Raw genomic sequence first — 15063 nt, 5'->3', positions numbered from 1 at the left:
AAACTTAACAAAGAATCTATTCTTTGTTTTAATCTTGGTTTAAATATTCCCTGTTGTACTGCTCTAAGTATGCTACTAGTAAACTCTTTAGGGAACTATCTTGCTGAAATTCCAAAACAGAAGTTTGTATGGGAACATGCTGAGAAGCAGCGTGGCCGCATGGAAAGAGCACAGGCCATGGAGTCACAGGACCTGGGTTCTAAGCCTGGCTCTGCCAAATGCTTGCTTTGTGACCTTGGGTAAGTCACTTAATTTCTCTGTGCCACAGTTCTACCTCCTACTTGAACTGTGAGCTCTCTGAGGGACAAAGACTGTATCCAACTTAATTCACTTGTATCTACACCAGTGCTTAGAACAGTGTTTGACACATAGTAAGCATTTAACAAATACCATTACCAAAACCCAAAAAACATCACTGCCCCTGTGGAACTGAGAGCAGCATATCTGGTTAGCTCTTACTCTTTTCTACCCAAAACAAATGCAGTTTTCTCAAATATTCCCATAATTCATCTTAGCAGAACATATAGCTAGTGTTTGTATGGATACTGCTCCTTTTTGAGCATATACATCCCTCCCTTTATAATTGAAAAGGCCTGGTGACTCACTTGGGGAAATAAGTTAAGGAATCCTAAAAATAGACTGTGCAGTGTGAAGTAAGCAAACCTAACATGGTCATGTTCACATAGGATGCCTTTCCCCAAGGCTTGATCAGGCCTTCGATTGTAAAATGTTTTGAGTGCCTTGCCCACATTTTAGAAGTAGAACTTCAGCATCGTGGAGTTAACGGATATGGTAAGCGTATGAAAGTAACACTATATCCCTAATTGGGACACGTAGCTGAGCAGAGTGATTTGCTGTTTGAAGGTTTTGAACCATATCTCGTGTCTTGAAGCAGCATGGCCTAATGAGCATGGGCCTGGGAGTCAGAAGGACTTGGGTTCTAATTCCGACTCTTCCACCTGTCTGCTGCATGACCTTTCGCAACTCATTTCATTTCTCTGTGCCTAAGTTACCTCAATCTGTAAAATGGGAATTGAGACTGTGAGCCCCATATGGGACCAAGGGACTGTGTCCAACCCGATTTGCTTGTATCCACCCCAGCGTTTAGTACAGTGCCTGGCACACAGTAAATGGTTAATAAATACCATAATTGTTTATTATTATTATTATTATTCTCTGTTCCTCAGTTCCCTCATTTTTAAAATAGGGGTTAAGACCCTGAGCCTTATGTGGGACAGGGACTGAATCCAACCTGATTAAGTGTAATCTACCCCAGGGCTTAGTACAGTGCCTACACATAGCGAGCGCTGAACAAATACCATCCAAAAATACAATGTTATTGAAATTACTGCTTTCAATATTATTTGCTAATTTAGCAGTTAATTTTGTGCATATATTTTCAATGATAAACTCTCCCATTTGGTAACAGATCAGTAAATGGATTTTGAAGAAATTATTGCTGATGGTGAATTAGAGTTTGCATAGGGATAAGAGAAGGTTAGCCTTAGAAAAGCATAGGGTAGTCTCATAATTATACACTGACTATGAAGATATACTCATGCTACTTCAGATAATATAAAATTCTTCTTTTCCTCAAGTGTTTGAATTATCCTCATATAGTAATATGAAGTGTACAGATATTTGCACTTTGCTCAGGCTTTTCACCTTGTTCTTTTTCTTTAAATTCTATAATAGGAAGGGATATTTAGCATCAGAAAACCTGTGTACATTAGACCCCCTTTAAGAGATATTACATCTGATGTATTCTGAATTATTTTATAGTTTAATTTCTTTTGAAAAGTGGCACAGCTAAATGAAAAAGGCTGTTTTTACACAAAGTCAAGGGCAACGATCCAGGTAATTGGATTGAAATAAAAAACAACTCCAAAAATTATTTAAAGGCAAAAGGGGGAAGAAAAGAGCATAATTATTGAGATTGTATGCTTAAATCAAATTTAGTAGATAATAATTCACTTATATACATCGTTCAAATGCACATTCTGTTCTCAGAGGACCTTGGGTCTCAATTCTGGCTCAGCTACCTGCCCCTGTTGTAACCCTGGACAAGTCACTTAACTTCTCTGTACCTTAATTTTCTCATCTGTAAAATGGGGGTTCGGTACATGTTCTCCTTCCCCCTTAGACTGTGATCTCCAAGCGGGACAGGGACTGTGTCTGACCTGATTATCTTGTGTCATGTTGTGCTTTGAACAGTGCTTAATGAATACTAGTATCATTGTGCAAAAACAAATGAATTTTGCCGCAAGTCCATATATGAGGGATTTCAAGAACTGCACTGCAGTAGAAAACACTTGTGATGGCTGTAAAATAGGAACATCAAACTACTTTTGTTGTACTAACAATCTTTAAGTAATAAGCAGGAATTCAGAGCCCCATGGAAGGTGCTGTGGAGTTACCAAAGAAGAACAGGACACAGTCTCTCCCCTCAAAGAGCCTTTAGCCATCAGTATTTCAAATGGATGAATTTAGATTTCATCTCTTCCTAGCCTCTCTGCCTTTTAACGCAGATGCTAATGAGTAGTGGCCCAGCTATGAAAGGCAAAAGGAAGGTGAGAGCAGAAGCCAGGAGCCTTGGATAATCCACTATCTGCAAATTCCACATCCTGAAGAATCTTCAAGGATTGATAACAGATGTACATTGACTTTCAGGCAGAAATGGGACAATTGATATGACCCCTAAGTGAAATGAGCTTGAACTTGTTCAGGGATGCTGACTGCAGACTTAAAATAGAATCTCTGGGTATTATTTCATATTTGTATTAATTTTTTTTAAGCATACAACATCAGCATTTGATTTCTGTGTGTTAAAGATTTTGCCATTGCTAAGTGGTTGCAATTGCAGGCTTTCTGACACATAGTCATTATGCTGGATTTTTAGTTTTAATTAGTGAAACTCTTCTGAGACTAAACCTTTTTAGCATTAGGCTGTTTGAAATCTATGAGATAAAAAGGGAGAGTTCTTTCAGAACATTATTTACATGATTTTAATTAATGATTGTAATCTCCATGGTCATTTTTGCAAAAGAGCATTTAATCCCTCAACCGGTTTTCATGATTTGCATTTTACAAAAACATTTCTCTGTTGTCTTTTTGTTGTTTTTTGAGGGTTCTTTTTTTTCCAAATAATTTATTTTTGTGAATTTTATTTTGTGGCTACTCTAAACCCCATTTCATACCTTAACACCCGTTTCTCATGCAGAGCAAGCTGATTGGTAGAAAAGTAAAGTTTGCTTCCTTTTGCCAAGACAGAACATAGCCCTTGGCAAGGTTACCTTTGAAAAACAGTTTTTCATGCAGAGACCATATACAAGTAGCATTGCTGTTGCCAAGATTCTCTGACTAATGACGGGTCGGAGCAATAGTGTATTCTTTTTCATTGCTTGTGGCACGTATATGTACCATTTCTTCTGAGAAAAGGCACTCTAGTGTTTCAAACAGAAGCTCGAAGTTTAACCTTCTAGGAGGAAGGTCTGTTAGTTTTTATTGATAACATAGAAGAAAGCAGCTTTATAGGAATATGAAGGATAAACCTGTGCTAAGTAGAAACTGTTAAAAAGCAACCTTTTTATGAAAATAAATTGGAAAACTTTTATGTTTACAAAGGTTTTATTTCTATTGGTCCTCAGCATAGCCATTAGTTTTGCCAAGCTAGCTCTCTTCCTCCCTTCAAGGCCCTACTGAGAGCTCACCTCCTCCAGGAGGCCTTCCCAGACTGAGCCCCATCCTTCCTCTCCCCCTCCTCCCCCTCTCCATCCCCCCGCCTTACCTCCTTCCCTTCCCCACAGCACCTGTATATATGTATATATGTTTGTACATATTTATTACTCTATTTATTTTACTTGTACATATCTATTCTATTTATTTTATTTTGTTAATATGTTTTGTTTTGTTCTCTGTCTTCCCCTTCTAGACTGTGAGCCCACTGTTGGGTAGGGACTGTCTCTATGTGTTGCCAACTTGTGCTTCCCAAGCGCTTAGTACAGTGCTCTGCACACAGTAAGCGCTCAATAAATTTGATTGATTGATTGATTTCAAGGATTCTGTTCTGATTCTATTAAGTATTGCTTTTTAACGAGATAACCTTAGCATACAAACTAAAATTGGGTTTAGATTTCAGGTCCATCTAGAGAGATGTTTTGTAGTGCTATTGTGTGGCTTCAATGTCTTCAAGGTATAGTCTAGGCAAATTGAGGGCAGGGAGTTGGTCTATCAATTTATTAAATTTTGTAATTGGTACTGTTACCAACTTTGTAGTATTCTCTCCCAAGTACTGTGCTCTGCACAAAGTAAGCACTCCATAGATGCCATTGCTTGATTAATGTAATCAAGTAATACAAATCTATTTCTGTTGTATATCCAAGCAGTGTATTTTAAGAAGAATTTCCCAGCCATATTTGATTATGTAAATGCACTTGAGGCATTCAAGAGCCAAGATGTCTAAATTTATAACACCTGAAGAAGGTAAATATTTAAAGCTTTGATCATTTTACAGGCTTTTGAGGATTAACTAATAATAGTTTTTCAGTAAGAAAAGGGAAGTTTAGGAGGAGTTAGAGCTTCTCTAATTCAGGATTGACAAAGAATGGTCACAATGAAGTTGAATCAATTTTGTTTTCTCCTAGCACATCCTCTTTTTAAATGAGGAAAAGATTTTAAGAAGCAAAATGTGGCAGTCTGTAGCATAATACATCTTTGTTACCTCTTTCTGGGTGGCAGATGACAATCAGATTCATTTATCAGTGCAGTCAGTTCTCTACATGGTAGTAGTGGTGTTTTTTCAAAGAGTCCTATGTTAAGGAGAAATGGCATTTGAGTACTCATCGCTTGATTGCCTCCAGGTGAACACATATAGGACCGTTCTTCTGACATCAGGTGTCAATCCAGACAGACCAGTGCGGTGGAAAGGATGTTCCCTAATTCATTTGTATTTATTGAGTGCTTACTGTGTGCAAAGCACTGCATTAAGCACTTGGGAGAGTACAATATGACAATAAGCAGATACATTCCCTGCCCACAATGAGCTTACAGTCTAGAAGGGGAGAAAGACATTAATATAAATAAAGTACCGATATTCACATAAGTTCTTTGGGGGCTGGAGGGGGGGAATTCTTCAATAGAGTTCTCTCCAAATGTAATTTTTTAATGATATTTGATAAGTGCTTCTTATTGGTCAAATACTGTTCTAAATGCTAGGGTAGTCACAAGTTAATCAGGCTGGATACAGTCCTTGTCCCACAAGGGGCTCACATCCTAAGCAAGAGGGAGAACAGGTATTGAATCTCCGTTTTGCAGTTGAGGGAACTGAAGCACTGAGAAGTTAAGTGACTTGCCGAAGGTCACACAGTAGGCAAGTGGCGGAGCTGGGTTTGGAACTCCGGTTGTCTGGGTTACCAGATTCGTGTTTTATCCACAAAGCCATGTTGCTCCTGTTTGGATGTGATTTAAGGATCGGGTATGTGTCTTTAAGCAATTTGAGTGAATAATATCTTATTGCAGAGGGAATTTTCCTTCTCTGCTCCACTTCATGCAAGGATAGTGCCAAGAGCCAGATTGTCATCCTTTGGGAAATCCTGTTGTAACAGTTGTGAAAATGAACTCATTAAAGGCTAGTTTGGCCTACCTGATTTCAATATTTTTAGTGTCCCTAAATCAAATCAGATTAATCGAGTTCTGCCAAGCCGCCATATGTGCCCTTATAATATCATATAGCTAGATGGAATAAATCAGGTGCTTTCAAGACAGTAGGTGGTAGTATTCAATTCCAAACTGAAAGTGCTGTGTAATATAAAAGTACTATGCTTAATATTTGCCTCCCTGTTTTTTTTTTTTTTAATTGGATCTGTGCTCCAGAGGGCATTATGTTGAAGTGAACAACAATGCAGAAACAACATTGCATTCCTTAAGCAAAGTCAATTAATCACACATTGCTTTTCAAAATGGTTCTAAGTAATTGTTGTACAAATTAGGCCAGGTGCTATTGCTGTGCAGTAAACAAGAGACAGCCAGTTCTTCTGCAATTTAAGAGCCATAACATATTTGCTAGTTGAAAATCCCCAGTGAGATAATCCATAAAACCCCAGTGCTCGCACCCTCAAAGAAGTCTTAGAATTCATTTTGGTCAATAATCATAATAGTATTTGTTAAGCACTTACTATGTGCCAAGCACTGTTCTAAGTGCTGGGGTAGATACAAGGTAATTAGGTTGTTCCACGTGGGGCTCACAGTCTTAATCCCCATTTTACAGATGAGGTAACTGAGGCACAGAGAAGTTGTGACCTGCCCAAAGTCACACAGCTGACAAGTGGCAGAGCTGGGATTAGAACCCATGACCTCTGATTCACTTTTCAGACTAGATGACTGAGATCTCCATTGTAATAACAAGTGTTTCATCTTCAGGTATCTAATGTTTTCCAGGAGCAGATAGCATTATTGTTTGAGAACTCTTGGTTTTACCTAATTTAATTATATCCAAGAGCATTTGTTCCTGGGCTTGTTCTTGTCCTTACGTACTCTGATTGTTTTAGGACGGTCCTCAGATGTAATTGGCTGAGAGGGTTGTGGCATGAGGGACACCCCAAGCCCAGAATCTAGTGATAAGTTCAGGGTTTCCCTACCCCACGTTATGCAAATCACTTAACCATATACAGTGTCCAGAAATTAGGATTCTCGGTCCAAGTGATTTTCTACATTCTCTGAGGAGGGCAACTGAGATGAAAGCAAAGAGTGAGTTCAGCTCCCTTTTGCAAATCCCTGCATCCAGCCACAATCTTCCACACATTCCTCAGGAATCACAAATGTCTGGTTTGAGAATGGTAAAGAATGATTTCTGCTGCCACAGTTGGAGATTTGAAGGGTGTCAGCTAGGACCTCTGGGCTTTTGCACTATAAGAGGAACAGTGGGTTAGATAACAAGTGTGACAAAAACTACCTCCTTCTCTCCCCCCTGCCTTTGATAGAGTCTCGATAATAGTTGCTGTCCTCCCAGGTACTATTGTAACCGTTGCAACCAAGCTTTTGGTTCTGTCTTAAGGCTGTGATTCACCCTTTAAATTTCATCCAGAGTAGGCATCGGTGTGACTTTAATAGCAGCAGATTTTTCTCTTGAGGATGTAGTTACTAGCTTGATTTATGAAGCTACAGTTGTAGCCAAATCTGTTCCCTAGTGATTCTAACCAGTCTTCACTGCTCTCTCTCCTTAGGTCCCTGTGAAAGCCCCGACTCAGTTTGAGTCTTTTTCCTGCTCTAAAAAGAGTCCCTACCTCCACAGTACACGAGGCATATTGTCAAAACAGTCGAAGGGAAGACAGTGTGCTTTCTTGCTTTTGAATAAATCAATCATCAAAGACACGAGGTTGATATTTTTGGATGCAGCTCTGATCAGGTCATTTGAACTGAACACTCAATCTCAAGTAATTTCAGGTCTTACAGGTTTGGGACTTGCTCTTGGATGAACCTGGGAGCAAAGTACTCCAATCTTGCCTGTCAATCATACTGTTCCTGATTGCTTTGGAAAGTAACATAAAATATTTAGAAACTTTTTTTCACCCATTTCTCTCATAACTTAGCACCATCCAAACCCCTTGCATAACATCTTGCAAATACATATTTATTATTCTATTTATTTTATTAATGTTGTGTATATATCTATTATTCTATTTATTTTGATGGTATTGACACCTTTCTAATTGTTCTGTTTTGCTCTCTGTCTCCCCCTTCTAGACTGTGTCTGTTTTTGGGTAGGGACTGTATATGTTGCTGAATTGTACTTTCCAAGCACTTAGTACAGTACTCTGCACACAGTAAGCACTCAATAAACACGATTGAATGAATGAATCTCTCGCTTTTAGGAGCTATTCTCATTATTGGGTGTCACCAGCTAAAGTGTTTCATATTAAAAAAGGAATCAAGATTGAAATAGAGAATGAAAAGGAAGAAATAGACACAGAGATCTATTTCTGATTCTGAAAGTGGCTAATACTTGTGTTGAACAATTTGTATTGCCTCCCTGTTCCTTAATTTCCTTTTCCAAATCATAGATGTAATAGCTGTGTCACAAGCTTAATTGCAGAATTACTAAATAGTAGGCATAGCATCAGAAAATGGTTAGGTGGTTTGGTGAATGGCACTCTGGATCCTTCATGGAATATAAAAATCATGAAGAAAATTGAATCAGTTTTGCCTGAACACATTGTTTATTAGGGAATGTTCACTTGGCAACGCAAGTCCGTTTGGGCTCAGGATGCCCTGATCTTGGAAGAAAAGCTTGTATGCATAAGCGTGATGTCAAGATACCATGAGTACTAAATGTGGCCTTTAGGGAGAATACAACTCCCACATTTTAGGAGAATTGAGTATACCACATTTGATTACTTGAATTTCTATTCTTTCCAGTCAGCCAGAAGAATAAGAATAATAAAAATTGTGATACTTCAGTGCTTAATGTTGCACTATGCTGAGCTCTAGGGTAGAGACAGTACAGCGTGGCTTAGTACAAAGAGCATGGATTTGGGGGACAGAGGTCATGAGTTCTAATCCCGGCTCTGCCATTTATCAGCTGTGCAACTTTGGGCAAGTAACTTAACTTCTCTGTGCTTCAGTAACCTCATCTGTAAAATGGGTATTAAGACTGTGAGCCCCACGTGGGACAACCTGATTACCCTGTACCTACCCCAGTTCTTAGAACAGTGCTTGGCACATAGCGCTTAACAAATACTATTATTATTATTATAAACTGCAGTTTAGCATAATATAGCTAATGCCAAACCATAGCAAGTCCATAGCATTGAGAAATGAAATAAAATAGTATGCAGGGGCACTGGGAAAAGTGGTGGGAGAGTTCTAGGGGTTCAGGAGTCAGCCCTGCAGCACCCTGGGCTCTCCAGACCTTATTTGTTCTGTCCCCCACGGCGCCCCCCCAACCCAAAAATAAACTGGATCCAAGGCAACGTCTCCTCTCAGGGTGGCACCTTGAGAGTTTCCAGTACTCTACCAGTCTCAACTACGGGAGGGAGAGTCAATCAGAGGCATACCCATTCCATTTCTAGCTTGGGCAGTGACTGGTGAGTGGAAGGTGATCTACTACAAATCAAAACTCACCTGTGCTGGGCAGCAGCGGCATGGGAGACAGTCGAGGGTGGAGATTCAAGTTTACTGCATGGAAGAAGGCAATGATAAACCACCTCTGAGAAGCAGCGTGGCTCAGTGGAAAGAGCACGGGCTTGGGAACCAGAGGTCATGGGTTCAAATCCCAGCTCCTCCACTTGTCAGCTGTGTGACTTTGGGCAAGTCACTTAACTTCTCTGGGACTCAGTTACCTCATCTGTAAAATGGGGATTAAGACTGTGAGCCCCACATGGGACAACCTGATCACCTTGTATCCCCCCCAGTGCTTAGAACAGTGCTTTGCACATAGTAAGCGCTTAACAGATGCCATCATTATTATTATTGTTCTGTATTTTTACCAAGAAAACTGTATGTATCAACTGACAGAATGATTGCAGCTGGAGAGTGGGGCATTCTGGGAGAGATGTGTCCATGGAGTCGCTGTGGGGCAGAGACGACTCGACGACATAAGACAAGATAAGACATGACAACTTTGGAGAGCTGTATTATCAGCTGATGTTCTCTTCTTTACCTCCCTTTTTTATGGTATTTGTTAAGTGTTCACTATATGCCAGGAACTGTACTAAGTGCTGGGGTAGATACAAGCTAATCAGGTTGGACACAGTCCATGTCCCAAGTGGAGCTCATGGTCTTAATCTCCATTCTACAGTTAAGTGAGACCCAGAGAAGTGAAGTGACTTGCCCAGTGTCACACAGCAGACAAGTGGCGGAGCCGGGATTCTAATCCCAGGTTCTTTGACTGCTGGACCCGTGCTCTTTCCCTAGGCCATGCCAATTCCTTTTTAGATAAAAATTCCATGAAAATGGGCATTATGACTCTGTGGCAAACAAAAATGTGAGTATTTAATCAGTGTTTTAAAAACCAAAGTTGCTCCCACCCTTAGTTGAATCCTATTATTTTTTGTTTTTGAAAACAGAAAAAGTTATGACATTAATTGGCTGTCATAAAAACCAGTAGACTGTTTTGAAGAATCATTACTTGTAAACATCAATTCACAATAATTACAGATTTCTTCATCTGATTAAAGTACACTCATATAGAGCCTAAATTAGCAGAACAGCTGACCTGTGTTCTCTGAATATTCAGATAGATTCTAATTGATTATATTTTATTCCAATTAGAGTAATTTATTCAAAGCCCTTTTAACTCCAAACCCAATTTTTTCTCGATGAAGAAAAATGATTTCAAATCATTCAGTCAATCACAGCGTTTATTAAGCAGATACCAAATGTGAAGGAGAAAGCCGGTGAAGCTCCCTGAAGCCCATAATCAGGAGTTTCTGCTTGATAGTGGAGGAAGATGGAAGGGGGTAGAGGGACACGAGGACTATGAGAGATGTGCCCCGTGTAGCACTTCAGCAAGCTAATCCATTCAACATTTTGCCCTAGAGACGAAAGCAGGAAAAGAAGTGAGGAGCCTGCTGATAAAATAATCTAGCCTTGATAAAAGAATAGCATGTGCCTAGTGGATAGAACGTGAGCCTAGGAGTCAGAAGCACCTGGCTTCTAATCCCAACTCCACCACTTACCTGTTGGGTGGCCTTGGGCAAGTCACTTCACTTCTCTGGGCCTCAGTTCCCTCATCTGTAAAATGAGGATTGAGACTGTGACAATTTCCTTTTCTCTTTATCCTAAGAGATTTGTTCACGATTCCTGTCTGGACCGCTGCGGCCCGAACTGCCACAACCTAGCCAGTGTTGTAAGTTGCCCAGCGGCTCCTGCTTATCCAGCAGCCTAATGTAAGGCCCTTTGCGGTACGGGAGCTGTGGGTTCTCAGTTGGTTTGATCATTAGATCGGTTCGGTTTCCTCATGATCTGTATTTGTATTCCAAAAGTTTTCCACCCATGAATCGCTACTAAGTTGGAAATGAATTTGGAACGAGTTGTTAAAGGCATAAAATCTTCAATATCTGCCTAGGTCTTCTCTTCAGCAGCTATTCTCAATATGGCATAGCCAGATGGTAGACCCAGATGAGTCTCAAATTCCTGTAATATAGAAATGAGTTTTCCATGTTTCTGAACCCTCCAAACATTGGTGCGTGTGAAGTTGCAGTTCCGATACAAACTTTTTTTTACTAGGTTAAATTCTAAATGTTCTGTTCTTCAAAGGTTTTCCTCTTAAGATATGTCAATAAGATGCTTTTCAATACTTGTAAGCACAATGACGTTCCTTGTTTTACTAATTGGAAGGCTGAAATCATTCCCCTTTTGAAGCCTGGACTCATATGATTGACCCAATCCTCTTTAGGATCCCATAGCTGCAATTTTTTAGGGTTGGGAATATATATTGGATTGTGTTGAGTGTCTATAATTTAAACTTGCTGATTACATAACAAGTATTTATTAAAATTAGAAGCACAGACTTTGGGACTTGCTATAATATAGCATGTTGGACTTGTAGATAACCTTACCTACACCCTAAAGCCTTGTTGGGTTTTATTTTATAATTAACAGCATCTATGGGTTGAAGTACGTGCAGGAAATGACTTATTTTAACAGTACTACTACTGATACTAATGGAATGTGTGAAGCATTTATTGTGTGCAAAGGACTGAGGAGCAGCGTGGCCTACTGAATAGAGCATGGGCCTGGGAATCGAAGGTTTCTAATCCTGGCTCCACTACTTGTCTGCTGTGTGACCTTGAGCAAGTCACTTCACTTCACTTCTCTGTGCCACAGTTATCTTATCTGTAAAGTGGGGATTAAGGCAGCCCCACATGGGGCAAGGACCATGTCCAACCTGATTCGTTTGTATCTATCCCAGCAGTTAGTACAGTGCCTGGCACTTAGTAAGCATATAACAGGTACCATAAGGGGGAAAAAAAAAGCAATGAGGTGAACACAAGATAATCAAGCCAGGCAGTCCCTACCTCATACAGGTCTTACAGTTGAAGGGGAATGGAGAGCAGATATTTAATCCTGATTTTTCTGAAGCACAGAGAATTAAAGTGACTTACCTAAGGTCACACAGCATGAAAGTGGCAGAGCCAGGATTAGAACCCAGTTCCTCTGACTCCCAGATCCGTGGTCTTTCCACTAGGCCATGCTGCTTCTCTTGCTTATTTGCTTGGATTCTTTTCCTCTCCCACTGATTTTAAACACTTTGATTTCTTCCTCCTCACTGTGTCCTCCTTACCCATTCCTCTCTTACTGAGCAGAGAAATGATAAAGGTAGACAGTTTGCTATTGCCCTTTCATTTTTCTCTTCCCTCTTGTCCTCTTCAAATCCAAAGTATAGTAACCTGTCTCACATTAAGACAGGTTAGGTCAGAAAAAAATTTAGTTTCCTTAAAAATAGATGCTGTGAGGAAATTCAAAGGGACATCTTGTCAATTTTTTCTTGGCAACTAAGAAAACCTTGTTCCACAAAAGGAACTGATGAGCTTCTTATGATGTGGTAGGTTTGATTCCAACCAAGAGCGGGGACAGAAAATATAGCAGGTGCTACTGTCAGCAAAATCTGAACCCTTGGTTCTGCCTCTACAAGAGAACTCTGGGAATTGGGCTTCACCCAGAACAGCCCCTTGCTGATCTGATGATGGTATTTGTTAAATATTTACTAGGTGTCAAGTACTACTCTAAGCACTGGGTCCCACACAGGCCTCGTGGACTAAAGAGGAGGGAGGACAGGTATTGGCTCCCTAATTTACAAATGAAGAAACTGAGGCACAGAGAAGTGAAATGACTTGCCCAAGGTAACACAGCAGACACTTGGCAGAACTGGGATTTGAACCCAGGTCCTTTGATTCCCAAGCCTGTGCTCTGTCCACTAGGCAATACTGCTTCTCTTCTGAATGGAGAACCTGGATTTCAACCCCAGTTCTGCCACTGGGCTGCTGTGTGACCTTGAGGAAATCACTTAACTTCTCTGAGTCTCAGTTACCACATCTGAAAAATGGAGATAAAATGCCTGCTCTTTGATTGTGAGCTCCCTGTGGAAGAGGGGCTGTACCCAATCTAATGATCTTGTTTCTAATTTAGTCCAGTATTTGGGCACATAATAAGTCCTTTAATAAATGTCATAAATAACTGAAACATCCACTTTGCTTTCTGGGAATTGTAGTTTCTCCTTTGGATAGGATCAATCTTTGGTGAGAGCTGTGTGATTGCAAAACATCCAGAGTAGGGGGAGGGGAGGGGAGGAGATGAACCTTGCAACAGATGTGTTGTTGAAGTCATTAGTGCCAAAAATTAAAGAGGCTAGTGAGACAATCTCAGCCAACGTTTTGGGAAACAAAAAAATATGGTTTTTTAAAAAATCTCATTTACTGTTGGTGGGATTGACTTGTGGAGAGAGGCACAAGGGGAAGTGGTGCCAAGAATGGAGTCTTGGGGGTAATATTCTGGGAAGGGAGTGAGGCGTTTCAGATGCTAATCTCCCTTCCGCCCAACTGGTCTGTCGGGTAACCTTGGGTGAGTCACTTACTCTCTGAAGTCTTTTTTCTCAAATGTAAAATGGGAATAAAATAGCTGCTCCCCCAACCCCTTAGATTGGAAGCTCCATGTAGGGCAGGGATTTATTCATTTGTTTTTAATGGTGTTTGTTAAGTGCTTACTGTGTGCCTGGCAAGCTAATCGGGTTGGATTACAGCCCATGTCCCGCATGGGGCTCACAATCTCAATTCCCATTTTACAGCTGAGGTAACTGAGGCACAGAGAAGTGAAGTGACTTGCCCAAGGTCACGCAGCAGACAATTGGTGGAGCTGAAATTGGAACCCAGGTCCTTCTGACTCCCAGGCCAGTGCTTTATCAGACTGATTCTGATCTGATTATTTTGAATTTAGCCCAGTGCTTTTCCACTTAGTAAGGACTTGATAAATACTGCCATTATTACTGCTATTACACACATTTGTGAGGCAGCAGGTAGAGTTCTGAAGTGGGGCAACACATTGGGTCCAGTGCAGTGGGAACCCTTCAAAACCCTGGAAACATTGTTTTTCCCTGTTTTCCTCCAAAACATCTTGTGATGCACCATGTAAAGTGTTATGATCTGTGTTGGATGTGACTTGACTGGCTTTCCAGTGCTTAGAACAGTGCTCTGCACATAGTAAGCGCTTAATAAGTGCCATTATTATTTTAAGGTTTCTAATCCATTTGAAACATACTTTAGTGAGGATGAGGGAATAAGAAATTATTTTCAAATGTTTTAGTGGCTAAGATCAAGACCACAGTATATCCTTTCCTCCCCTCTGTGTTTTATTTAGGGTAGAAACTCAGTGTAGATTATAATACTTTATTGTTATTAATAGGCAACTGGTTTTTTTTCCTTCTTGTTATACACCAACATTGAATTTGATTAGTTGTGACTCCACGATTTAAAATGTCATGTACATGTTATGGTCTTTTTAAGGTTCCCTTTTCAACATTCTTAAATGACTGATTTGTATCTGATTTTATTTCGACTTTTACAATGCTTCTCTTTCCAGAATTGGTCCGTGACCTACATTTTTAAATTCTAAAATTTAGTTTTCTGCAGTCTCTTTAAACCTGTTAAAACTTGCAGTTTCTCCATGGTGATTTTATTTCCCAAAATAGAAAATGTAGTTGTTTTTACCAAGTTAAATGGAAATGAGAACAAATTAGTTTTTCCGGTCATATGCAATATAATCATAGAATGATGAAACCCTCCTAGATTTTATTATAGTTGATCAACAATAAAACAGTCTTTACTACTCTGGCCCAGTGCTAAGTAGTAAATACAATAAATACCATTGTTTGAAGTATTGCCACATTCAGCTGCCTCATTAGAGCCCAAGACATTGCTAGTTGTTAGGTTTTCCAGGAAGTGTATAAGGGTGTGTATGGGAGGGCCAGGGGGGTCATCCAACATATTTCTATCCCCCTATTCTCAAGATGGCTACTCTCAATCCCATTGCACCCTCCAGGTATTGACCCATCTCTTTATTCTCCACTTTCTC

At 40.1% G+C, this 15063-nt stretch overlaps 1 protein-coding gene across 2 annotated transcripts in view; it reads left to right on the top strand.

Annotated features, from left to right (window-relative positions):
* The window catches only part of FBXL17 (F-box and leucine rich repeat protein 17), a 415020-nt gene that overhangs the window by 217925 nt on the left and 182032 nt on the right, over positions 1-15063 (top strand). Inside the window, exon 7 of one of the 2 annotated variants that reach the window (XM_038770405.1) lies at positions 7221-7296. The exons of the other annotated variant lie outside the window; for it this stretch is intronic. Coding sequence (XP_038626333.1) covers positions 7221-7230 — 10 coding nt within the window. The 3' untranslated portion in view covers positions 7231-7296. Of the gene's footprint in view, positions 1-7220; positions 7297-15063 lie in introns of those variants that run through there. 2 annotated transcript variants of the gene reach the window in all.

The sequence above is a fragment of the Tachyglossus aculeatus genome, chromosome X3, assembly GCF_015852505.1.
Source record: "Tachyglossus aculeatus isolate mTacAcu1 chromosome X3, mTacAcu1.pri, whole genome shotgun sequence".
NCBI classification, from domain to species: domain Eukaryota; kingdom Metazoa; phylum Chordata; class Mammalia; order Monotremata; family Tachyglossidae; genus Tachyglossus; species Tachyglossus aculeatus.
The sequence above is the reverse complement of the archived record's forward strand: the minus strand, read 5'-3'. Positions and strand labels throughout refer to the sequence as shown.